Source organism: Colius striatus, chromosome 2 (genome assembly GCF_028858725.1).
Source record: "Colius striatus isolate bColStr4 chromosome 2, bColStr4.1.hap1, whole genome shotgun sequence".
Taxonomy (NCBI): domain Eukaryota; kingdom Metazoa; phylum Chordata; class Aves; order Coliiformes; family Coliidae; genus Colius; species Colius striatus.
The window spans coordinates 30,067,043-30,092,558 of record NC_084760.1 but is presented as its reverse complement, the minus strand read 5'-3'; the positions used below and the strand labels follow the sequence as shown (position 1 = coordinate 30,092,558).

The following is a 25,516-nucleotide window of genomic DNA, read 5'->3' as shown; positions in this document are numbered from 1 at the left end:
ACGCTAGTTACCATGTAACTATTGCAAACAGAATATTTTCATAAAACTAATATTTTAAATAATTATTTACCAACTTACACAGGCAAAATGTTGGCATCACCTGGGTCAGATAAGTACATAGAATGTACAAATCCTATCAAATTGCTAGCATTAGTTAGCTCTGGTGAGTTGCAGTCCACCAAGTTGGGCAGAAGCTAGTGAGCTACTATTTAACTGATTAATGAGACAAAGCAACAAGCTTCTGAGACCCAGAGTGCATGGCATGTACTCACATCTAGAGATTCCAGACAGTACCAGCAAAAGGCATGTTTGCAGTTCTTACACATCATTTGGGCACAGCCTTCATCTCGTTCAATGTAAACTTTACACTTTGGACAGCGTTTGATTGGAGCATCATCTTCTTCCATTTTAAAAACTGAACTGTGGGAGAGAGTGAAGAATTAGTGAGATGCGTGGCCATGTCAGTTTACAAGAGAACACCTAAGAACTGTGCTGAGAAGTTAAGCTTACTTTTTCATTTTAATAAAACTTAAGACATTACTAGAGATCCAGGTATTCAACTGTGTTTTCTTAGATATTTTTTCAACCATATCTCTAGAAAAAAAAATGTTTAATGACTACAGTGCCAATATAAGAGTCAGGACATTTTCCTTACCACTCCTTTTACCAACCATTTTTGTTATCTAGTGAAACTAATAGATATGATAAAGTTTTCTCCTGAAACATACCAGATGAGCAACAGCTAGTTCACATCCAAATGATTTGTACGTTTAGATCATTTTCCTTTTTCCTCCCTTCTTTCTCAGAAGAAGGAGCAATCCCTTGATTTTACAATATGTCCAGACCACATTCCTTCAGACTAGGGCACCAGAGAGGGATTGCTTGTTTCTGTAGACCTAGAGGATCCTCTCTAGGAATTTCCCTCCAAATCAGGAACAATGAGGTTTTTGGGACATGCCACTCTGTCAGAGTTGATCTCTTCATCTCTCACACCGTCCTAGTAAGTCACTGTTCCTAAGTTAGGGTCAGTACTGCCTCTTCCTGTCTTGCACAACTATGCAAAACCATAGAATGTGCCCTCATGTAGTGGGCACAATACAGTGGATCGTGTAAACACTGGAAGAACATTTCTTTCTCAAGTAGCCTTCTACCATATGCAGGTTTTATGCATGTTAACAACTAAGATGTACCTTAACAAATAACACTTCCTGCAGCCACTGCCAGTAGGAGACACAAGAACAACTGATGGGGAATCAACTGACACTTGACTGATTGATTGATTTGCCAATGGCAGGATAAAAGGACATGCACTTGCTAGTCACACTAGGGGCAACAGTATTACAGAAAACACTCTACAACTACCCAAAAGGAGTTTGTATAAAGGTAAGGGTCACTTTGTTCTCCCAAATAACAAGTGACAGGACAAGAGGAAATGGTCTCAAGTTGCACCAGGGGAGGTTCAGATTGGATATTAGGAAATACTTCTTCACTGAAAGAGTTGTTAATCACTGACACAGGCTGCCCACAGAGGTGGTGGAGTCACCATACTGGAGGTACTTAAAAGCTGTGTAGATAAGGTGCTGAGGGACATGGCTTAATGGCAGGCCTGTCAATGTTAGGTGAATGGTTGGACTCACAGAAACACAGAATCTTAAGGGCTGGAAGGGACTTCAAAAGATCATCCAGCCCAACCCCCCTACCAGAGCAGTACCACCTAGAGTACATCACAGAGGAACTCATCCAGGTGGGTTTTGAATGTCCCCTGAGAAGGAGACTCTGAGAAGGAGACAGTCCATCTGGACAGCCTGTTCCAGTGCTCCATCACCCTCACAGTAAAGAAATTCTTCCTTGTGTTTCTCTGGAACCTCTTATGTTTCAGCTTATACCCATTGCCCCTTGTCCTATCATTGAGAACAGCCTGGCTCCATCCTCCTGACACCTGCCCTTTACATATTTGTAAACATTAATGAGGTCACCCCTCAATCTCCTCTTCTCCAAGCTAAAGAGCCCCATCTCCTCCAGCCTTTCATCATAAGGGAGATGCTCCACTCCATCATCTTCATGTCCCTGTGCTGAACTCTTGATGATCTGAAAGGTGTTTTCAAGCCAAAACAATTTTATGATTCTACGAAAAGTGCTTTGAATCCATAAACTGTAGATGAAACTCCAAATGCATAGTAGCACAAACTGCTACTGGCATATTATGCTTCCAAATAGTGAAAAACAAAACCTCAGTGGTATATCAAATGAAAAGTAAAAGCAACCAAAACACTAACGGAAATAGACATTTTATTACCTTGCTGTGAAGTTTAGTGAGCTTCTGTTCTGGTCAAGTACACACAAAAAGCATGTGCAAAAGTTATGATATTTGACCAGGAACTCATTATGGCAGCATCCTAGCTAGTCATCTGTTACAGCAAAGCTTGAAAGCAAACAAGTTATGAATAGCTAAGTCCAAGGCTGACCAGGGCTTTAATAATGCCTTGAACTGCTATATAATCTTTGAAAAAGTCCAAACATTAGGTGTAACATATACACAACAGGCTTTCTTATTCACTGCCTGCAGTAAGCTACTAGCAACAGCTTGAGACAGAACTTAGGATCACAGCAGTTAGATGATTGACAGAATATCCTAAAAATCACTGTCTGGCATGATGTCACCAAACCTCTTACTGTCCAGAACAGCAGCAGCAACAAGACTTTCTCTGACGGGAAGCCTGTGAGCTGCCTGGCTATCATATTTTTCCCAGTGGGAAAAAATGGGCTGGTGATAGGAGCTCAAGCAGCTCCTTCGTGCTTTGCCGGGAATGGTGGTAAGGAGTGAGGCTGCCAAAAATCATCCAGTTTTGGAATACAGCATTAAAAGAATAAGAGTGACTATGTGAAGGAAACAGTTTTAAAACAAAATATCAGAAAGATGCCTTGTTACTATTTGTACTACAGTTTATTCAAGGATTGAGTGTTTTGTTTCTAAATGCTGGATCTTTTGCAATACTTTACCTTGTTTCTCCTGGAAGAAAGGAGATTGGCATATTCTCTTGACAGCCTTGACCTGGATGCCAATTAGATTTGCAAGCAGAGCAGAACTCAATGTCGCAGGCTTTGCACTGGACCAGCTGGGGGTCCTGTGGGCTTGATTCTTGGAGCTGGCAAACTGCCTGGCAAGTAGAGGATGGACACCAAGTCCGACACGGATCCAAAAGCACTTCTGCAAAAAGATATAAAAGAAAAAAATTCAAAGGTGGTTACAAGACCATCCTTCCACAAGAACATGTTCTAGCTAAGGCTGACTAGCAAGGTACTGGAAGACACACATTCTCAAAAGTGGCCTTCTAATTCATACTACCCACTTAAGACAAACATCTGGCCTGCTTTGCAAACAGGCACCAAGCTAAAGCAAGTTTCCCGAGTTTGAATTAGTTGCCCACTTTCATTCACTGAACTCAACTTGTTTTGAGAATGAGACGTTGTATTTCTATTCAGTTGTACTTTAAGTTAAATAGAGCATATACTGTACAGGTATAACCCATCAGAAAGGGTTTTTATAGTGCTTGCCTTTGCCCAGTAAGCCTCCAATCTAATGTAAACACATGATTAACAATAGCATAGATTATTATGAAGTCTCACCCCTTTATTGTAGGTTGCTTACAGCTAAGTCAATTTCACGTTTCAAAGCCCACTGAGACCAGTAAAAATCTACCAATGACATTGGTGGTTTCTCAGCTGGGTCCTGCCCTCAGCAAAACCTTACTTTAAGTTCTCTATGGCTGCATGGTTCAACATCCCCATAGACACCCAGTCAGGTTATATCCTCATAAAAATTAGCAAGGTTCATGTTACCATTATACACAGAACTGCCTAGTAATTCTGCATCAGGTGCCATCACAGGAGAGAATGGTGGTTCCATCCAAGGGATCAGTCTACTTCCCCAGAACCTAGCACACTGCTAGTCAAACAGCAAAGTGTGAAACATGAGTCACTCCCTCCTTTAGTTATACAGCAATACAAGACATAGGAATTTTCTTTCCTTAGACTGTTCCCAGATTAAAATTCTGGGAATCACACAGGCAAAAACAGAAACCGGGTTCATCGGTTTCTGGGATGGGAGTTTTGTGATGACCAAATAAGAAATGCACAATACTACAGCATAAACATGTGCAGAATCAGATTCTGATTTATGGGATCACTCTGGAGTGATAACATTCGCACAGCCTTGCAATGGGTGGTGTCATGTGCGTTACCTCTTTCAAACTGTAGCTTCTTATACCTTTGCATGATTTCTGATGCAACCATACACTCAATCTGTTGAAGGAAGGAAAAGGAAAAGACAAATTTCCAATTGGGAAGAGCAATAATCTACAGCATCTTCAACAGACAGAGACAAAAACTTTGACCTTTAGAGAATTATTTTTAAAGTATGTTGGCAACAATAGAAGCTGTAACATACAGAGCACAACACATTTAAACATCCTAGAAAGAAAAGGAACAAAAAATACTTGCAGTAAAAGTGTACCTCATTTTCTTGCAGATGACCTCGTTTTGGGCAGGCAGCATCAGGACAGCTGATTGCTGTTTCTAGACCTTCTTTGATCAAAAGTTCCACATACTGTTTTAGGCACTGTAAGAGAGCCAAAGACTGGGTTAAATATCCCACCAAGAATAATGCACTCAGTATTGTAACAGCTGTCCTCTGAAAATCTGAAGAACTCAAACTTCTATGAAAAAACAGATACTACTATGACCCTTTTACAGCCACAGGTGATGCTCACAGCTCACAAAAATGAACAGGAAGTTCATTTCCCCATCTGGTAACTTCCTCAATTTAAAATACACAGCAAATTAAAAAAAAAAACAACAAACCAAAAAACCCAGCAATAATAGGGAAGGGAGAAATAAAACAGGGAACTAGGAGGGAAAAAAAATAAAGCACCACTAAGATAAAATTAGATTAACCACAGTCAAAAAATCTTTATATGACTGGAAACCACAACACAGCTTACTAAGCAGTAACTACTCTTAGAGACATCTGTCAAGCATAGCACCGGGCAGAAGGGAGTGGTGTATCTTGCTTTCTATTTCTATTAAATAACTACCCGAACTTCATAGTTAAAGGTATGTCTTTTGCATAGGAGGGAAAAATGTGAAAATTAGGACTTCTAGAGGTACAGTTTCCATGGAGATTGAATAATAAATATTGGTAATACTAATACTTATCTCCCCTGGCAATCACAGCTTTTTACCCAAGTCATAACTGAACACGCAGCATCTAACACTGTAGTGCACAGTACAACTGTCAACAAAACTGAGAAGAAAGGTGGATATTTTAAGACTAAGCGCAAATTAAGATCAAATCTTGTTATTCCTGAAGAGCAACCACTCCCTCCACCTCCACACTTCCCATATCAAGGTGAGAGCTACTGCATATGTGTCTGCTGGGTAGGCAAGGGGAGGGATGGAGAGAGAAACAGATATCCTTCTCTCTTCAGATACTGCACAACAACTACATGCCTGAAGCTACACAGAAAGCAAAAAGGAGGGTCTGCTGTCCAAGTGATGGGTCATCCTGAGGTGCTCTCACCCTGCTTGTGAGCTCAGCTGGCAGTGGCAAACTGGAGACAATTTAAAAAAGTAGTCCCCTAACTCTCTCTTACCAGATACATGAATAAAGAGTGAGGACAGACCAGCAGCGGAGTGACATGAAGACAAAAAATAAGCTCAGCATACAGCTAGGTGGAAGGTAAGAAGTATACACACTCTGAAGCAAGCTGGCAAAACAGGCAATTAGCATTTCCAGATAGAACTTGAAAAAGGTATGCAGCCATCCACTCAATATCAGCCTGGGAAGGCCAAGGGCTGCATCCACCTTACTAAGCCTTGCTCAGCTTGTCTACCTGCAGCTCAGAGCATGAAGCTGCTGCTTCCTTTCAACCACCCCATCAAACAGGCCCAGCGACCAGCACATTTCCAGCTTAATCCTCTGCATGCAGCTTGTAGCTGCAAAGGTCCAGACCTTGAGACTACTCATTCAGACTCTGCTCTTTATGTTCTACCTCTCAAATAGTCCTTAATTTCCTTTCAGAGATCTTGTCATCTATGTTAACTTTTGTTTTTCTTATCTCTGGCTGATTGACTGCAGCAAAAACTTCACTTCCTGCCCACACAATTCATGCTACACTGGTACACAGCTTTTCTGATGGCAACAGGCCACCACCTTGACAGCACAGCAAACCATTTCTGTGAAGAGTTCCCTTCCCAGTCTCTCCTACTCAACAGAGACAACAGGCCTTATTTTGGGGAAACAAAAACAAAGACTAGATAATTGGTATCTTTAAAACTTTTACAAGTGTTTTCCTCTTTAGCAGTAGAACTTCAACAAAGACATCTGTTCACTTTGTAGACGTTTGACTTCCTGGTTTAGAAGGCTTCACTTAGGGTTCTTCAGTGCAGGCAATGGAGCAGTTCAGAAGCACTGGCAGCAACCACAGTAAACTGCTCTGCAAGAGCCAGATCCTAGGTTGCATGCCTTGGCAAATCATGATTTGAGCTGTAGCGAAGTACTAGTGTTGCTATAATGACATTGTTGGCTCTTCCCTTTCCCCTCCATTTTCAGACGCCAGGTGTGGATTAAAATGAAAATGCATACATTTTTAATGCCAGCACTTAGCACTTACAGAAAGTACTTTTCAAGCTGAATGAGCTTTGCCATCATTAATCATTAATGTGGTTAATTCTCCTCCTCAACCTGTTTGGGACCATTGCCAAAGCCTATTCAATTTGTTTCTCTTTCCTCACATCTTCCAAGGAATTATAGTGCTCATCCCTACTTTAAGCAGTGTCTAAAGCCTTCCCCTTTCCCCTGATGTGGCACTGACTCCTATCTCCTCAAAACCAGCACAGTCAAAATGCGCTGCTTATGCTATACCTTCAGAGAATTCAGATTCTGTCTTGAAGTTACGAAATATCACTGTAACTAGTCAGAGGATAAATATCATGTCTGCTCAAGGCTTCCTTGCTGCAGAGATTTCTTGGCTGAAGAAGGAATAACCCAAAGTGGTTGCAAAGGAATCTGAAGTACAGGGTATTGAAGCCTTCTAGTCTTCTCTTGAACAGATACGAGTTGTGCCACTTGTGGCTATACTACTAGAAATGCATCAGCATGCAAGCAGAACAACACAGTAGGATTAGGTACTCAGTTACATACTATGAAAAATTAATTACAAAACAACTACAAAAAGATGAAAAATAAATTGTTGCTTATTTTCTAAGCAGCTTGTAGTTGATGTCATACTGGAAGAAAATATCTTCGCAGCTTTTTCATTAAGGCAACAAATTCCTGTATAGGATAAAGGTAAAATCATGAGAGGCCAAGTCACTTCAACCAACTTTCAAAATGAATGCATTACATTATTTTTCTCAGGGAAAACAGGAGCAGAAATTAGGTACCTAAGGGCTGAGGTTGGAGTAAAGGCACAAGATATACTTCTTGTTGTACAATCCTTATAAAACCAACATGCTGAGGAATATTTTTATTCCTCCTTCAATGGATATGAGTCAATGGAAAGTTACTTTTACTTGAAGCAATACTCATGCTAAAATGCACTTGTTGCTTTCTATGAAACAACTCATTGTATTTCACTCATTAAATAACTAAATATTATTTATGTCAATCACACTTGCAGATATTCTAAACCTAACAAAAACTGACAGGGTATTAGGTACATTTCTGTTTATGTATAGTCTGACATGATGAAGCCAGGGAAAGACCTGGCCTTTCACAAAAAATAACTTTACTGAAATTATTCCTTTGCATTAAGTGCTGTACTTCATTTGTGTACTGTGCCAATCTTCACCAGGACTAATGAAGACCTGCCTAGCCAGTGAGTAGAGAGTACCAAGCATCTAAGTTTTTAGTAAATAGATCACCTGTTGTAACAAACCACATGCATGCTTCTACTCCCTTCCCAATCCACAACTAAAACGTGTCAGTTTACAACAACCCTTAAGGCAAATTACTCTGCCTTACGTTGCAACAAGTGCATAGCTAATTGTAATAGCTTAGATTTCTATCCAGCATGCATTCTCTCAGTATATCAACTGACCCAGAGGAGTAAAAGAACAATTATTATATAGTGGTACCTCAAGACACTATTAAGACTGTTTGGGTTCCTTAACTACATACACAGATCTATACATTAAGATTGATTTTACAATTTCATGTACTTTCAAATTAAAAGTAGCTAAGAATATACTATTATATATGAATGTTAGAGAATACCATGAAAATTTTGGTTTGCATATCGTATTTGTAATTTTCTGTAGACAAAGGAAAGCAAAGCACTGTACAACATACGTCCTATATGTAGTTTATATAGCCTATATATAAACTATATATAGGCTATATAAACTATATATATTAAATACATATGTATTAACTATAATTAAAACTCTATGCAAGGTTATGCAAACAGCAGATCAAGGTGCATTGCATGTCCCAATTGCTGCTATGGTCAGAAGAAACAGGCTAGCTCATCTCAGCATTACACCGGTATTTTTCCCCGTGTATGCAAACTCCTCCTTCATCCTTGTTCTGTTCTCTTTCTGGCACATCGCCATTGTCCTTTCCAGTGTCAGGATGACTCTTTGTTTCACCTGGTAATCCAACAATCCTACCGTTGTTGGCTGTCCCCATAACAACAGTCAGGAGCACATTCATTTTTAGCTGTTTTGGCCCAGATCCATTCACTCACAAGGATGAACCAAGTGCCCAACTCGGCAGTCAATTTTATTATCAGCTGACTATATACATTAGGAACACTTTTTTTTAGCCTCAGCCTCAAAGATAGATGGCTAATAAAGAAACAACTTCCTTTCTGAAGCTGTCAAGCACCGCCTAATATTGTACTCAGATTACTTCTACTTCTAACCTTTGTACGTGAAGGACTGTGCCACACATAAAGGTATATTCAGTGGTCACTGACATGCTGTTGCTTTAGAGCTGCATGTCATTCTGTCTAATGTCATAAAGATGAAAATACCCCATGAGATTCAAAATGGTTATTTTTTGCATAATTTCCAAACCTTAACACATAATTTTACCCTGCTGCATTTAACTCTAACAAACCTGCACAAGACACAGCAAGAATTACCATATCTAGCTTTTAATTTTCTTTTAGGAGAATTCGAGCAACAATTATACCTATTTATGATGATAATGCTTTGACTTGTTTCTCCTGACACCTAAATCAAATAAAACCCAGCATAATTCATAAGAAAGAATCCTACTTTCATTATTTCCATACAGGGCAACATTTATCTACCATCTACTTTGACATAAAAAATGTGTTCACTTGGTGCCTAAGGTGATTTTATAATACAAACTACACATAATTAAAAACACTTGGAAGATATTTTTGGTGAACATCTTAGGGTTTTTTAAAAAAAATAAGAGAGCATATGTTTTTGAAAAGGTACAGAATTTCACTTTTAAGAATGTGTTATTGCTATTTTGCAAGAGATAAGGAATGGTTTATCACCATGTCATCTTTTATTTCAGAGTTAGGCAGGCAAAAAGATTATCCTGTATTTTCTTAACAGTTGCTAGTTGGATTTTGTCAAAATGCAGACTTGTGACTACACTAATGCTGCAGATACAAGTGCCAAGTCACATGGGAAATTTTATAAATAAGTCAATGGATTTGGAAAGGTCAAAAAAGCATAACAGGATTGCAGAGGCAAGTATATCATCACTGTATCATTTGACTTAGTTCTTAAGCTTTAAATGTATTTCAGTGCTGGCACTAGGCCACAGGCATCTCAAAACAAAATGTATACTGCACACAGAATCATCACATGCTGGTATTGGCAAAATATTTTTTTTTTAAAAAAACAAGCACCAACTGACAAAACTGAAATGGAAAAAAAGAAGAAATAAAAGGAAAGAAACCTAGCATATACCAAACTCTAAATAAGAAAGTGAATACATTGTTTACAGTGTATTTGGTAAAGGTGAACACTAAAGGTTGATGAAGGCAGTTCTATTGTGTATAAATATTAACCAAGTGAATGATCCTTTACCTTAGGCAGATAATCACTAAGAGTTTTGCACTGCACTTGAGGAACACAAGGAAGTGTTGACATGCTTTAAAACATGGGATTTTGGTTTGAGTTTTTTTGTATGAGTTTTTTTTTTAACCGAGAAATGTGACTCTAAAATTAACAAACCTAAGTTTCAGTGTAAAGAAGAGAAATGGAAAATAATACTGTGAAGAAAGCTTAAACTGAAGGATAAAATATTTTCAAATAAGATTATTAACACATACTAAAGTGCCAAAGTCTCACAAATTCTCTATCATCTGCAAAAAAAGGATCAGATGAACTTTTAAAAAGAAACATACACATATACACATATTTATATAAACATGCATTCAACCCCATGAAGACTCGGGAAACAGTGGCTAGTATTTTATGATCCTTGTTACAAGTGACATCAGGCTAGATGAATGTACTGATCCCTTTTGGCCTTACATTCAAAGAAAAAAAATATGAAAAAATATGAAAGGATACCGAGTGAGAAGCAGTTGTTTAGCACAATTTTGTAGTTACAAATCTACAGTTTGGTCTACAGGTAATTTTTGTGCTAAAAGGGTAATAAGCTAAAAAGCTCAAAATTCACTTGATGAGGCTACACAGGTGAACAGAACTACTGTTGACAACCACTTTTCTTAGTATTTTTGTGCTATTTTTACGTTCTTCATACCAGGTATTTTTCTTTACATCATTTAAAAATTAATACTGAGGGGGTGTTACATTTTCTTCCCCTGAGACAGTGTAATAACAAGATTATTTCACTGTTCTGTGCTAATTCCATGAAACTAATCCTGCAGTCAGTCTGGCAAATAGGTATTTATACTGGTAGATATACTGTCCTTAAGTCTCTTGGGTAATGTGATGTAATGTTCATTTTTAGCTCCAGATTACAATAGCACATAGTGACGTAGTGTGCAAAACCCACCAGGGCAGGGTGAAAGGAGCCCATGTGAGAGTGAGTGAATGTCTCACACCTCAAATAAATAAGAGAGATTGAATTTGGGTGTCTATGTCTCAGGTGAAGGTTAATATTGTCAGAATAATAGCTCCCCTCCTTTTGCCCAACTAGAGGGGGGAAGAAAAAAGAAAAAAAAAAAAAAAATCACTCTGGACTAGAGAGCTTGTCCCTGAAGAAAATGCCATTTTCTAAAAAGACTTTCCATTTAGATGTAGCTGAACAATCCCAAGAGTGATTCACTAAAATAAGCAGCCTGCAGCTGGGGTATTCTCTGAAGAAGGAACAATGACAGAGTAAGGTCTGAGCTTGAGTCTTCCCTATTCCTAAAAAGCTCAGAATTGTGTAGCTATGTATAACTATCATATGCTACTTTAAAAAAAAATATTTTGGTGGATACTTTTAATGGCAATAGGAATGATCAAAGACAAATGCACTTTTAATCTCTGTGTTTCACAGAAAAAGATAAGTACTTTCTGACAACTTCCCATGCTACACTTAGAGCATGCAAGAAAACATGAGAAAAAAGGAAAAAAATGGTAGGTTCCTCAGAGCTTCTAAGCTTCTTTTGAACTTACTACGTGGCCTTTTTGTGTAATATGGTCATTATAATCCTGCCACAAATCTATTCTTATTTAATCACAGGCTTAATTTTTAAATACTCTGCAATTGCTGCTGCAGTGTTTGCAATTCTCTATGGCAGACCTACCATCCGGATTATTAGTATCATCCTAATCCTTAGTTGACAACTGACTTACTAAATAATATTTATGCACCCTTGATCACAAAGATCTGAACTGAGGCATAGACCTGACCATGGAAGTAATGTCTTATCAGTTATACTGTCAGCTCTCTTGACCAATGCTGATGACACATGATAGCTCTCAGAGACAGATGTACGTTAGACTGATGTTTAATGTTTGTGATAGCACTTTTGACTTTAATAGATCATTTCTACTTCTATAGACATCTTCTCAGAGACAATACTCTACTTTCCAAGAAATCTTCACTACCAAAATTCCAATTTTTATTAGCCATTTTTTATTCACCATCCTTAAAAACAAATCACAAAAGGAAACTGTCACTGAGCTTGATATGCAGTACTTTGAATCCACAACTGTGAAAGCAGTAACAGAATAACCTTTTATGTTTGCACTTTGTATTTCATGTTTTGTCACAGAGACAAAATTTATCATACTACACAACCATACAAAATCTTGACTCTAAGGCAAGCAGCTGCAAGGCTCTCCAGAACTCTGCAAGAGGGAAACATCTAGTGCCCAAATTTGGCCTCCTATGCTGTGAGCACAAAGGTACACACCGAGAATGACATTCCCTCCACCATGACCAGAGATGGATAATGTCACAGAAGATACATGTTTCCCAAAGTGGCATGTAACTTGAAAAACTGGCATGGAATTTGACAGACTCTCTGCCTCAACCTATCCAACACTCAGTCTCATTTTCAAGACCATGTTTTTATTCAAAGTCACCAAGGGTAAAAACTTTTCTTCCCCTCCATGCCATCAATGTTTAAAGGCTGTACCGGCTGTTCTGCAACCCTGTAGGTGGGTCTTCAAAACCCACCTGGATGCATTCCTGTGTGATTTCATGTAGGTGGACCTGCTTTAGCAGGTGCAGTTGGACTAATCTTTCAAGGTCCCTTCTAATCCCTACCATTCTATGATACTATGATTTATAGTGGATACAGAAAGAGGAGCCCTGCTGACTTCTGCAGCTTGAGAAAAATTAGAAAACAGTAAATATCCTTTGCAACACAGTAATCAATGGCTGTGGAAATCACAAGCAAGACCAAGCAACAGGAACTAAATTAACCTGAAAACCAAGTACCTGTTCACAGCTGAATATAGAGAAAGGGAAGGCAAAGGAGACTTACAGTTGCTTGTCCTTAGAAATGGTGGGTTGTTGGGTTTTTTGAGGGAGTTTATATATATATTTACATGAGCATACAGAAGATGAACAATCCTTAGAGAAAAAACCTTCACTCCATAGTCAGCAGAAAATAGCCAAATAAGACAAGGATAAAATCTTGCAGTTTGTGCATATATTCATCTTGGAATAGATAGTTTAAGTGGATGTAAGCACTTTTTTCCCCATGTTGTATTTTTTTCCTTTCCATTAGCTTGCATAAGCTGCTTGTTCTCACTTATTCAAGGCTGCATTTGGTAGAAACACACAGACTAAACTTTACAAAAAGAAAACTGTTTTCAAATGCCAACCTATGCAGGATTAAACTCAAGTATTTGGGAGGCAAAACAACAGCAACAATAAAAATCAGTCTTCCTTTATGTGGTTTTTTGAGAAAAGTTTATTCTATTTCAGAACAGATGTAATATTTCTGAGTGGAAGGACAATAGACCTGCAGCCTACCAAGGACCTTTCACTTTCATATGCAAACAAAAATGAACTAGTTTTCCCAACATCCAGATGAAGATGTTAATCTCATTTAGTAATATCACACAGGACAGTGGAGAGTTGAAGGCTCTGGATTAAGTCTAGTTTTCACTCAAGGTTCTGCAGTTCCCAACTGTATATCAATTACTCTGTAAATAGGTGACTTTATCTAAAGCAGGTAGTTTTGTCATCACAGCACCTACAAGACTAGTCAGAACCCAGACAGCCATGTGAATTGCTATGCAAATACATAGTGATCTCTAACTATGAAGTCTCTACTGACATATCACATGTCAAAATTAGTATCAGTTTTCTGCTAAGGTTTGGAGGAAGTGAGCACAATCAGCAAGCTCTAAGCTTTGTCTACAACTGGTGGAAAACAGGAAAACCTTACAGCTTCTAAGTAGTACCCATTGCCCTACAAAAACCTCAAAAGCCATTAGGTTTCCTACTCCTTCCTGTATCAAAAAAAGCAAGGCCTCTCCTCTTGGTAGAGGTAGGGGACAGCCTGGACTCAGTCTGGTGCTCCCTGCTAAAGCAGGTCTCCCTTGGCAAGCAGGGACAAACTATCCTGGACAAGGAATGCAGTCAACCACCTGTTCCAACAACTCTTGGTGTCTGCCTTGTCCTGAGGGGAGGAGAAGCTGATGATGCCTTTGTCTCATTTGGATTGAGGGATAACAGGATGTGCTGCCGGTTACAGGCAGGATACCATTTGTCTTGCTGATCAGTGTCCTTTTAGGTCTTCAGCCTACGAAGAAGCTCAGTTATGGGAAATGGACATGTAAAACATTCACGATTAGGCAAATATAGTAATCCTGGTTAGAGAAGGTTAGTGATAGCAGTAGAGTCTATCACTATCTCACTGTTACGGTACTTGAGATACAATAAACAGAGATACAGACTTAAATTAAAATTCTACTAAACTCAGAGGGGCAACCAAAGGTCATGGGAAGATTAACCAATTGTTTCAAGGGCTTAAGGCAGAGTCTAAGGACAAGAATCAGAGTATGAGTATCTAGCTAAACAGATATATTGGCGTAACAGTGTTAGTTTCCAACACCAGAAAAAGTGATCACTACATGTCCACAGTTGGCCAACAAGAAATCACAAACACAGAGCATGAAGTATTAACACTAGTTTTAATGTTTTCTTTCTGATTGTAGGACTTCTCTCACACACATATCTGAATAACCTTCTTTCACTAGTAACAAGGGGGATTACAGATGTGTAATCAAAACACGATTTTCCAAAGACAATTTCTCTCTCAGGCTTCATACTTCTTCTAGGTATTTGCTTACCTGGACTTCTTACTTGACCAATGTTCTTTTTAAATTTGAGTAAGCAATGAATCCTCTGATACCAGACTGAGTAGCACTGCATAGCATCTTGAAGGGAACTGAACAATCTAATGTGAATTCAAAAGGAGCTTAGTCTATCCAGAGTAATAGTGGCATCATTGTATTTGCAACATGTTATTTAACATTTCTAAGTGTACATTTATATAAAAATTATACAATATGGATGCACACAGATACTTGTAATCCTGAAGCAGAATAGATTTAAGAAACTAACTGGTTGACTTCCATGTAAGAATATCAACTGGAATAAAAACCTGTTGTAACTTTAATACATATACAATTGGTAACATGTTAAGGGAACACCCTGTTCTTTAAGACACAAGAAAGTTTCATGATAGATGACAAAATGGTCAGAATCTCAGGCAGGAATTTGACCAAAAACGATTAAAAAAAAAAAAAAATCACTCCTCCTTAACTCCCCTCACCTCCAAAAAAAAATCAATAGCTAAATAATAACTGAAAACTTTTGGTGCAGTAACATATCAAAACAAAAATCAACAAGAGCAATGCTCTGTTTGCTTTACTTTTTTATTAAGTAGATGTGCCATTAGGAAAGCTTTCTGAAGAAAATATGCATCATTAGTTACTGCTGCTGGGGCAAGTACCTGCCAAGTGATTGTCTGGAAATGTAACTTCACTATAGCTATGTACCGTGTGTTATTTAAGTAAGAAAAAAGTGATCTAACAAAATGCAAGACGGTTATGCATTTTGGTCCAAACTTTGAAGAGCATGCTTAAGATTGGCCCTATAGTTGACAATTCCAGAAGACACACTAGTTTGCCCCTTGACAATACTCAGAAGAACAAACAAGCAAAAAGCCAACAGCTGATAGGTTGTTTTCCTTTCCACTCTCTGGACTTTTGCACTTCTGGTACCTCAAACAATTCTAGAGGAGATGCATTCCTAATGGATGAGATACACTGGAGAGCTCTCAACACTGTGTGCACATAAACCATCATAATGATAGAAACTGTAATGGAGCATTGTACTAGTAGCCACAACTGGCAAAATAATACGATGGGAAGTGGTAGTGTCTATGTCTTATCAGCAGAGGAGTGGCAGTCTGCTCTATTCAATCCATGCATGGCTCTGACAGATAGAAAGAAAACAGTGTCCCCATTCTATTTTTCTGAATAGCAACGTTGTGTTATTGTATATGTGTCTGGAAGAGAAAATCCTTCATGAGATCTTTCACTGCAGCACTTCTATGGTTATAAAGACTGAATACTTGCAGACAAATATTACAGGATTGAGAAATCTGCACATTGATCTAAATTCTGGCTACATACCAGTAGCACTCCATGTGAAAGATCTCTTTGTAATACACACTCAACACTGTCTCTGTTTGCTGCAATTTAGATGGAAGGGCTAGAACTAGGAGGAAGAGCTGCAGCAAAACCAGCTTTCACACTTGCAAGAGGCATCTCTTTTACTCATACCACTGCAGAGGCCATCAGTTACTTCAAATCTTTTACATAAATGTGAGAACCCATAACAAAATTCTACATCAACCCAACAAGAACACTTACCCTTGTACAATATACTGTATCTACTGTACATAGACTCCATCCAAAGTCCTGAATCAACAGGATCTTCCTTTTCCTGTTAGTTTTCAGTAACTTTCATTTGGCCATTTACAAAATGTAGTTCACATAGAGGACTGCAATGTTTCCAGAATCATCAAGTCTCTGGAAATCATGACTGAAGGAACACCAACAGTGTACAGTTGTCAACAGTCCTTCTTCACCATTGACAATGGGCTAAACAATCTTACCTGAGTCTGCTTCATGGGAGTATTTTCTTAGACAATTTATTAACCTGTAAATAAGGTTGTCTACAAGGTAGAGATGGAGTCCTTGGGTTTCAGTCACGCTTAATTCCTGGGCTGTAGCAGGTTTATAGCTATTGCCTCCTGCAGTTATTTGGATCGATTCTTACTTCTTTTCCCATCACCATCAACAAAAGCAAAGGTAATATTATTTCCCTATTAATTCACAGGAAAACTTCAGGGTAAATATGGGTTTTTTTTCAGGGAACTCAAACATCACTGTAGAAAAGCTCATACAAGTGGCAGACAAAAGGTAGACAAGGTATGCTGATTTGCTTAACCAGGGCAAAGCTGAATGATCCATTGAAGACAAAATACAAGTGGTAAAAAATAGACTCATGATTCCACCTGAATAGAGTTTTACACATGAATCCAATGTCACCACAGTAGGTTTACTTACGCCAGGTCCTAAGAACAGGTTATCAGCAGAAGTTACATCTTTAATGCCTGTAACAGGTTATATCTTTCAAAACAGCAGTAAGCACCAGTAATCATGTTCTACCAAGAAGAAATGGAAGACTGATGATGACAGCAAATGTCAGAAGGAACAGTGCAGAGGAAGAGACATATCTGGCAATCCAGACTTCCTGCTATCACTTAAATGTTACTTAAAAAAAATGGAATTAAAATGTGTTCTGCATCTAGGCAACAGGAAGACACACAGAAAACTCAGCTGTAAATACCAGAACGGTGGAAAACAGAAGCCTATTGTTTTATATACTTTACCGTTTCGAGCAAATAATTCTTTTGAAGTACATAAAGTAATATTTATTTTTTAGTTGGATAGGCACAGTTTTTGCCACAGACTCTACCTGTTTACCTGCCTGTGTGCTCACTTCCTCTCTTCCCCAGGAACATCGATGTTGTTGGATTTAACAATTTAGAGATTTTAGAATATTGTATGTATTAATGTCATGGTTTAGGCCCATAAGGGGACAAAAGACCACTATTAGACTCAAGTATCAAAGACTTGAGAATTGCCAAAGGGCAGGGAGAACTTAATTGCTGCTTATGGTCCTGGACAAAACAGACCTGGCTACTTGGCTTGGGGAAGAAAAGAAAAAATAATCTAATCCACCACCAACTAAAGCATAACCATAAACCCCCAAAACATAACCAACACCAAACCACACAGAATGGTACAATGATGAAGAGTACAACCAGCCATTTAAGATCATCTTCTCCCCATCTCTCCGCTCTTCCCAGGCTCAGAGCCCTGATCCCACTGTCTTTATCTCCTCCCCTGTTGAACAGCTCAGGGGGGCAGGGAATAAGAGTTTCAGTCTGTCTGTCCTCTATAGTTTCTGCCATTTGCCTTTCATCAGGGCAAGTGGGCTCTGCACCAGTCCTCCCTGCACCTCTGCAGGTACCTCACACACACGGTAGCCCTGCACAGGCTGCTCTGACATGCATTCACTCCAAAGGCTGTGGTTCCTCTCTGCCTCTCGTGTGGGTCTGCTCCGCAGCCCGCAGGCTCGCCAGCACAGTCTGTGCCATGGCCGCCTCCTCACACAGTCTCCTGCCCATCTAGGTGCAGTTACACAGAGTTGCTGGTGACTCTCAGTCCTGTCATTGCCCTGCATGTGTTGCAGGGGTACAGCTGCATTCTCACCATGGCTTGCAGAGGGGTCTGTGGTCTGGTGCTCCTCTATCCTTCCTCCTTCTCTGACCGCGGTGTCCATGTGGTCACCTCCAACTTGTACCACTCTTACACCCTCGCCCAAGTGCTTCAAATTCCCATTCTTAAATAGTGATAGCAGAGGCACCAGATTGGCCCAGCCGGGTCAGAGGTGGGTCTGAACCCAGGAGCCAGAGGAGAGTCCAAGAAGTAGTGGAACAGGCTACCCAGAGGGGTTGTGGAGTCTCCTTCCTTGGAGGTCAAGGCCCACCTGGACATGTTCCTATGCAACCTGATCTATGTAAACCTGCTTCTGCAGGGGGGTTGGACTAGATCTCTGAAGGTCCCTTCCAACCCCTACCATTCTATAATTCTAACTCTTTACTGGGTGTTCACTGTAACCCGCTCTCCTGTTACCAAGCAAGAGCTGCTCCTTGCTAAACTATGACAATTAAGAACTCATCTGCTTGCATTACTGCTTTTTTTGCTGTTTTCTATAAGCAACAATAAGGAGTTGTCCATTCTATTGGCAGCTCCCTATATCTTCTCAATAACCATCAGAAAAACACCGATTATTAAAAAAACTGGTAATATTTCCATGAAGAAAAATAACAGAAAGAAAAGACTACTTTAAAAAAAAAAATCCCTGCTCTTCAATATTATAAAGAAACCACAAAAAACCCTAACTTTGTTGAAAAGGACTTCTGAAATTTAAAAAAAAAAAAACCTGATCTCATCTGAATTTCTCTCTCAAACATTTATGACAGTGTTAAAGTCTTTGAGCATCACATATCCCAGATATTATGTTTCTGTAAATTTTTCACTGCTGAGCCATTGTTACAAGGTTTTTGGTGTACCATGCTCATTGCAAAGTTAGAGAATCACACCTTTTCATTCCAAATCATCATCAAGGACAGAAAACTACTACTGTCTCTGGTCATAAACTAGCAATACTCATTTACTGTGAGGATGACCTCTGCTATGTACTACACTTACGTTCACCAAACAGTGTTTTGTACTTTACTGACAAAACTCTTGTTATTCCAGGTACACATTTGTACAATATGATAATGATACAATATGGTAATGAAAACCTGTGATATGACCATAATTATGATACAATGAAATTAGAATCTTTGATATATTAAATATTTGTCTAGTTACAAGTGTGTGAAGGGCTATACTGGGTACTACTGAAAGACATTTAAAGAATAATGCAGTCATCAGTCCCATTTTACATGGGTTCACAAAGGGAAAAGTCCTCTTTATGTAATTTGATATCCTTCTATGGTAACATCATCTGATCAGTGAGTCAAGGGAAGGTGGTAGATATAGGTTTTTGGGTAATTTTGTAAGGCTCATAACATCCTTCTGGACAATTTGCCCAACTGTAGGATGATCAGGTTCACAGTGCATTGGGTGAGGAACTGTCTGAAGGACAAGGCTCAAAGGGTTGTGACCAGTGGGGCCACATCTGGCTGGCAAGTGGTCACCAGCAGTGTGCCTTGGGGCTCAATTTAGGGCCAGTTCTGTTCAATACATTTATCAAACATACAATTTGCTGACGATACCAAACTGGGAGGTGCTGTTGACTCTCTCAGAGACAAGAAGCCTTGCAGAGAGATTTAGATAGATTAATGCATTGAGCACTGATTAACGGGGTGAAAAACAACAAGTTGAAATGCCAAACTCTGTACCTGGGATGGAGTAATGCTGGACACAAATGTAAACCAGGAGAGGAGTGGCTGGAGAATAACCCTGCAGAAAGGGATCTGGGGATGCTGGTCAACAGCAGGCTCAACATGTGTCAGAAGTGTGCCTTGGCAGCCAAGAGGGCAAATCCCACCCTTGGGTGCATCAAACAGTACAACCAGATGGACAAAAAGAGGTGATTATCCTGCTGTACTCAACATTGGTGCAGCCTCACCTTGAATACTGAGTGCAGTTCTAGGGCCCACAATTTAAGGATGTGAAAGTCCTGGAATGTATCCAGAGGGTAACAAAGCTGGTGAAAGGGCTGGAAGACATGTTCCATGATGAGCAGCTAATGACTTTGTGCTTGTCTAGTTTGGAGAAGAGGGGGGCAACCTCATTGCTCTCTACAGCTTCCTGAAGAGAGTAAGTGGAGAAAGAAGTGCTGATCCCTTCTCCCCTGGTATCCAGAGACAGCACGTGCGGGAATGGTTCAAAGTTGCATCAGAGGAGGTTCAGACTAGATGTTCTTTCAAGGTCCCTTCCAACCCTTAGAATTCTATGATTCTGTGTGATTCTGTGATACCAGGAAGCATTTACCAAGAAGGTGGTCAAGCAGTGGAACAGGCTTCCTAGAGAGGTGGTCCATGTCCCAAGTCTGTCAGTGTTTAACCAGCATTTGGTTAATGCCCTTAACATGTTTTAACATTTAGTCAGCTCTGAAGTGGTCACACAGTTCAACTAGCTGATCATTGTAGGTCTCTTCCACCTGAAAAGATTCTATTCTAGTCTAAAGTTAAGAAGAAAACAAAAGAACCCCACACAAAATCAAATTCAACACAAAAATACCCAAATCCAAGAAAGTGTGAATATCCTTGCTAGAGAAGTAACTGTATACACCAAAATGCCGAGTAAAAATTTTTACAGAAAACAGAAAAATTTATTTGCTAGTAGTTGTGTCAAGCATGTAGCTATAGTATTTACAGTACTCTTACTGCAGCTTCAATATTTCAGGATGAAACCCACTCACAGCAGAAACACACATGATTTCTGAAGTTAAAGTTGTAGTTTGTTCCTTACATCTAATTAAAAAAAACTAAAAAAACAACAACTTACCAGGGTACAGAAGATACATTGGCATTGTGCTATTGTTGTCATCTGCTCCACAGGATATTCACCCAGGCAGAGTTTGCAGGACACTAATGGGTCAAGTACTAAGTCCCAGGTAGGCCTATATCTTGCTGTAGTCATTGCAGAGCAGTCTGAAAAACAGCACAAAAGTAAAGATACTACATCATTTCCTTATACTGATACTCAGTAAACTTCTGCCACTGAAAATGTCATTGTCAGTTGCTGCCTGCTAGCTCTTTGGGGGAAAAAAAACAAACTGTAAACAATGATGGCTAACTTGACAGTGTCAGCACACGTAGTAAGCTAGGCATCCCCTGCCTGATTGAACACTCATACAGCAAGCTGAAGGAAAAAATAACCACATAACACACTGAAAAAGTGAGAGCAAGCAGGAAATATCCTTGGGTCAGACTTTTGTCTGATATTATACATGCGAAAGTCTCATTCCCAATTCCAGTCACTCACCACTAGTTACAACCTTTTTCTCATCAAGGTTGATTATCTATCACTTCAGATACATTCCTTAACTCTCACAACTCCAGTTGCCCAGGTCTTTCACAGACCAAGCATTCAGTGTGCTCCTTTTCCAGCCCATGGTAATGCAACTCAGAGACAGGTACTTTTGTTCCTAAGAGCATGACCAATTGATTGGTTTGTTTGGTTGATTTTAGAAAGAATTATGCATATTCTGAGTACAGAGTTTTAGCCTGCATTTTTCTTCTGACCCTTGTAATATGCCCAGAGCAAAACTTTGTTGTAGCAACAACCAACAAGGCCACATAAAAATGCAAAGTTATGAAAAAAGGCTATAATACCCTCAAGACAGAAATAGGATAGGATCATGCAGAGCATCTTTATCCTAGGCTTTGAGGCCCAGATAGTGAGTTGTCAATTGACTAACCAGAAAGAAAAATCTCACACGTAACAAATGTATTCACACAAAAAGGAAAGTTCATGTACAAATTACATGTGTGACAAAACCAAACAAAATTAAAAAAAAAAAATCACTCAAACATCAAGGGTAACTTATGTAGTATATTCATTTGAATGCCATATTTACTAGTATTGCTTTGTCACTGTGACATTGATCTTCCCTGTGTGGGAAACATATCCTGAGGTTGATGGGAGGTCCACATTAACTAGCCTCCCTCCTTCTTAAAACAATCTGGTTCCTTACCTTCCCCACCAACAGCAGTTAGCCTTTTCCAACCATGATTAGTTATTTGTTTTGCTGAGATTTTTTGTTGTTGTTGGGAGGGGTGGTTGTTTTGGGTTTTTTTTTTTTTTTTGGGGGGGGGGGGGGGGGGGGTAGGGTTTTTTTTTGTTTGGGTTCACCCCCTCTTCATTAGCACTTGCAGGAACTGCTAACTTATAGTACCTGTGAATTTTCCAAGACCTCTAGAACTGCAATAAATTACTTCAAAGCTGATTAGGCTAGGTTTAGGCAAATGTTCAAACAAAATATGCTTTTTGACCCCAAAGAAAACACATGGAGAGTTCAAAGTGTTTGTGAGGTCTAAGTCTTTGATATTGAATTAATTGTGGACACTACTCCACCAAGGTCTCCAGATTCTCTGCAACAAAGTGAAGACTTTACATTAGCCCTCTGTTCAGCCAAACTCAGTAGATTACACCCTTTATAAGGTACATAAAGGACACCAGAAGGGCAAAGCCTAATCATACTTATTTCTAGTGCAGCCATCAGGGAGGAAAGAGTGAGAGAAGAAAGGTTAAACAACCCCATTTCCAGGGATACTTTGGATCACTTCCTCTGAAAGCCCACACACAAACTCTACCACAGTCTTTCAAAGGAAACAGATGAAATAGCTCTGGCAAATGGCACATGAATAATGTCTCCTCATCACAAAATAGGACTTGTGCTATGCAGTCTTTTCTGAGATCTTCTGAGATCTTTCTGAAAATCTATTCAACTGCTTCTTTATTGTCAATTGCCACTACTTTTTTCATTTAACACAAAATACCAGTAAAAACAATTTTCTTCTTCCACATTTTGGTTTATCTGACATTTACAGAGAGAATCAAAGTATTTGAAAAAGCAGTGATCAGAAACATCTGAACTGACACCATTTGCCACTACTTTGCATGTCCTTTGCTTGTCCCGCCCAGTTCACTGCACACTTCTTTCTGCTCATAGCAGAAAGAAGACAAAACTAGCAAATAAACAATAACAAGGGACATACTTGAGGATGCACTTACACATATAAGGCAAGACTAAAATCATAGCAAGTTTTATAGTGAAGATGTAAAAACTGACACAATTCAGACTAAAATCTCACCGAATATATTGACACAATTCAATACAGAAAAAAAAGAAATTTATGTATATTCCATGTGGTTGGTAAGAGGGAAAATATTAACCTTTCAGCTTCAAGGCTTACAGTTCTTCCTTAAGACTTTCAGAGGCTTATTGGTACCACTGTTGTAATTCCTCTTTTGCAGTACAACTATACTGCAGTAACACCTCATTGGGAAATATTTCTCTTCCTCTCCTGCAAAGCAAAAGGGAATCAAAGGGAAAGTTGTTTTCAAGCTGGTATCCAACAGGCCAGCGGAAATTGGCTGCCTCATACAGTTGGCACATAATCCATGACAGACTCAGCCATGGTGATAACAGAAAGCAAACCCGGAATCAATGCAGTCTCAAATGGTAGCAGAGACATTCCCACTCTCCTCTGCTTGCCAGACACCGTTTTTAGTAATGAAATCTTACATTCACTATTACTACTACTGCTGCTGCTGCTGGGTAGCATTAAAGTAAGGACCCAGAAATTTGCCACCTAGCCTTGGAAAACATGTACAAAAAATGACTACATTCCTGCTGGGTAACCTTACAAAGGAACACAGAGAATGAAGCTTTCCAAGGCACAGACCAGATACTCCTTCATGATCACTGACACTAAACTGTTGCCTAAACTGACACAACACTGTTGCCACTAAATAGAAAGCATCTGTGATTGCATCCTGATGTTTAACAAAGTTTTTTTTTAAAAAAAAACCCACACAAAATAAAAACATACTACCACCAAAACCAAACAACAAACTCACAGAAAAGAGCAGGGGAAAAATCCTACTACCTCTGTCAAACAGATTAAGGTTCCTACTGTTCCACATCTGTGGTCTCATGGCTTCAGATTGCATTCTCATTCTTTCTAGTGACATGCAAGCCTTCAGGGAGAATGTAAAGTAACAAGATGATAGATAAGGCAACTGAAAGGAGATTTAGAAGAACAAAATATTGAAGAATATGTATTTGTGTGCCATTGTGATGAAGGCCACTGGTTACAGCACCTCAGTCTTTTGCCTCATGGTTCATAGTTTGGCTGTTTGCCAAAGAGGTCCAAGAAACAGAGCTAGTAAAAGGTACAGAAATAGAGTCCATTCCACCTACTGGATAGATCTTAGCCCAATAAATATTTAATTCATTAGACATTTCATGTTTATTACCAAACTCAGTACAAACATCAATACTTCACAGGCCCTGCTAACAGATGCACCAAATCAGACTGAGACAAAATAACAGATGAGAAATTGCTCCTCAGTTCAGACTCCAAAGTCTACACAGTCAAGCTTACTCTCATTCACGTGTTTTTGCAGACTGTGATCCATCTCTGGCAATAGCGAATCTGTAAGAAATAATATAATAAGCGCTTCATTTTCTAGGACAGTATCCCAAAGCAAGCTGGGATTAGGACACATAAGAAATATCATCTCGTGTTCTGGGAGGTGGATTCATTAATTCATTAATTGTTGTTCAGAAGTAAGTGAATACAAACTGAATTTCGGAACAGTAATCCCTCAGTTTTTGGTCCACCTACACAGACTACATTTTCAAGCAAGAACAAACGGTTGACTTGATCTCTGGTAAATCAAGAATAGAATAATTGTTTCTTCCCAGGCTTCAAGAAGTTGCAGGAAATAGTGAAACAGAAACACAAAAAATTTCTGTGAAAACCTCTGTGAAATCAGGAAACAGTGCAACTTTCTTCCATATAACTCATTCAAGAAGTCATAAAAATCAGTATGGGGTTTTTTTGCACTACAGTCACGTAGTTCTTCAGGAGGAAAAACAGAATCTATGATCTCTGGAAGAAAGGGCAGGCAGCCCAGAAGACCTACAGGGCTGTGGTGAGGTTACACAGGGAGAAAATTGAAAGGGCCAAGGCTTAACTAGAAGTTAAGCTGGCCACTATTATAAAAGACAGTAAGAAAAGAAAAAAAGAAAAGTTTCTACAACTATATTAACATCAAAAAGATGCCTAAGAGGATTCTTTCCCCCTTAATGGATGAAGGAAGAAACCTAGAGAGTAAGGATGAAGAAAAGCCTTCTTTGTCTCAGTCTTAAATAGTAAAACCAGCTCTTCTCTAGGCACTCATCCATCTGAGTTTTAAGACAGTGACAGAGGACAGA

The 25,516-nt window shown here is 39.2% G+C and overlaps 1 protein-coding gene across 1 annotated transcript in view; it reads right to left on the bottom strand.

Annotated features, from left to right (window-relative positions):
* RNF144A (ring finger protein 144A) overlaps positions 1–25,516 on the bottom strand; it is a 69,245-nt gene that overhangs the window by 8,822 nt on the left and 34,907 nt on the right. The window contains exons 2-6 of the mRNA XM_061989928.1: positions 21,073–21,218; positions 4,514–4,618; positions 4,242–4,302; positions 3,001–3,208; positions 273–420 (exon numbers count right to left, since the gene is read on the bottom strand). Coding sequence (XP_061845912.1) covers positions 273–420; positions 3,001–3,208; positions 4,242–4,302; positions 4,514–4,618; positions 21,073–21,207 — 657 coding nt within the window. The 5' untranslated portion in view covers positions 21,208–21,218. The remainder of the gene's footprint in view (positions 1–272; positions 421–3,000; positions 3,209–4,241; positions 4,303–4,513; positions 4,619–21,072; positions 21,219–25,516) is intronic.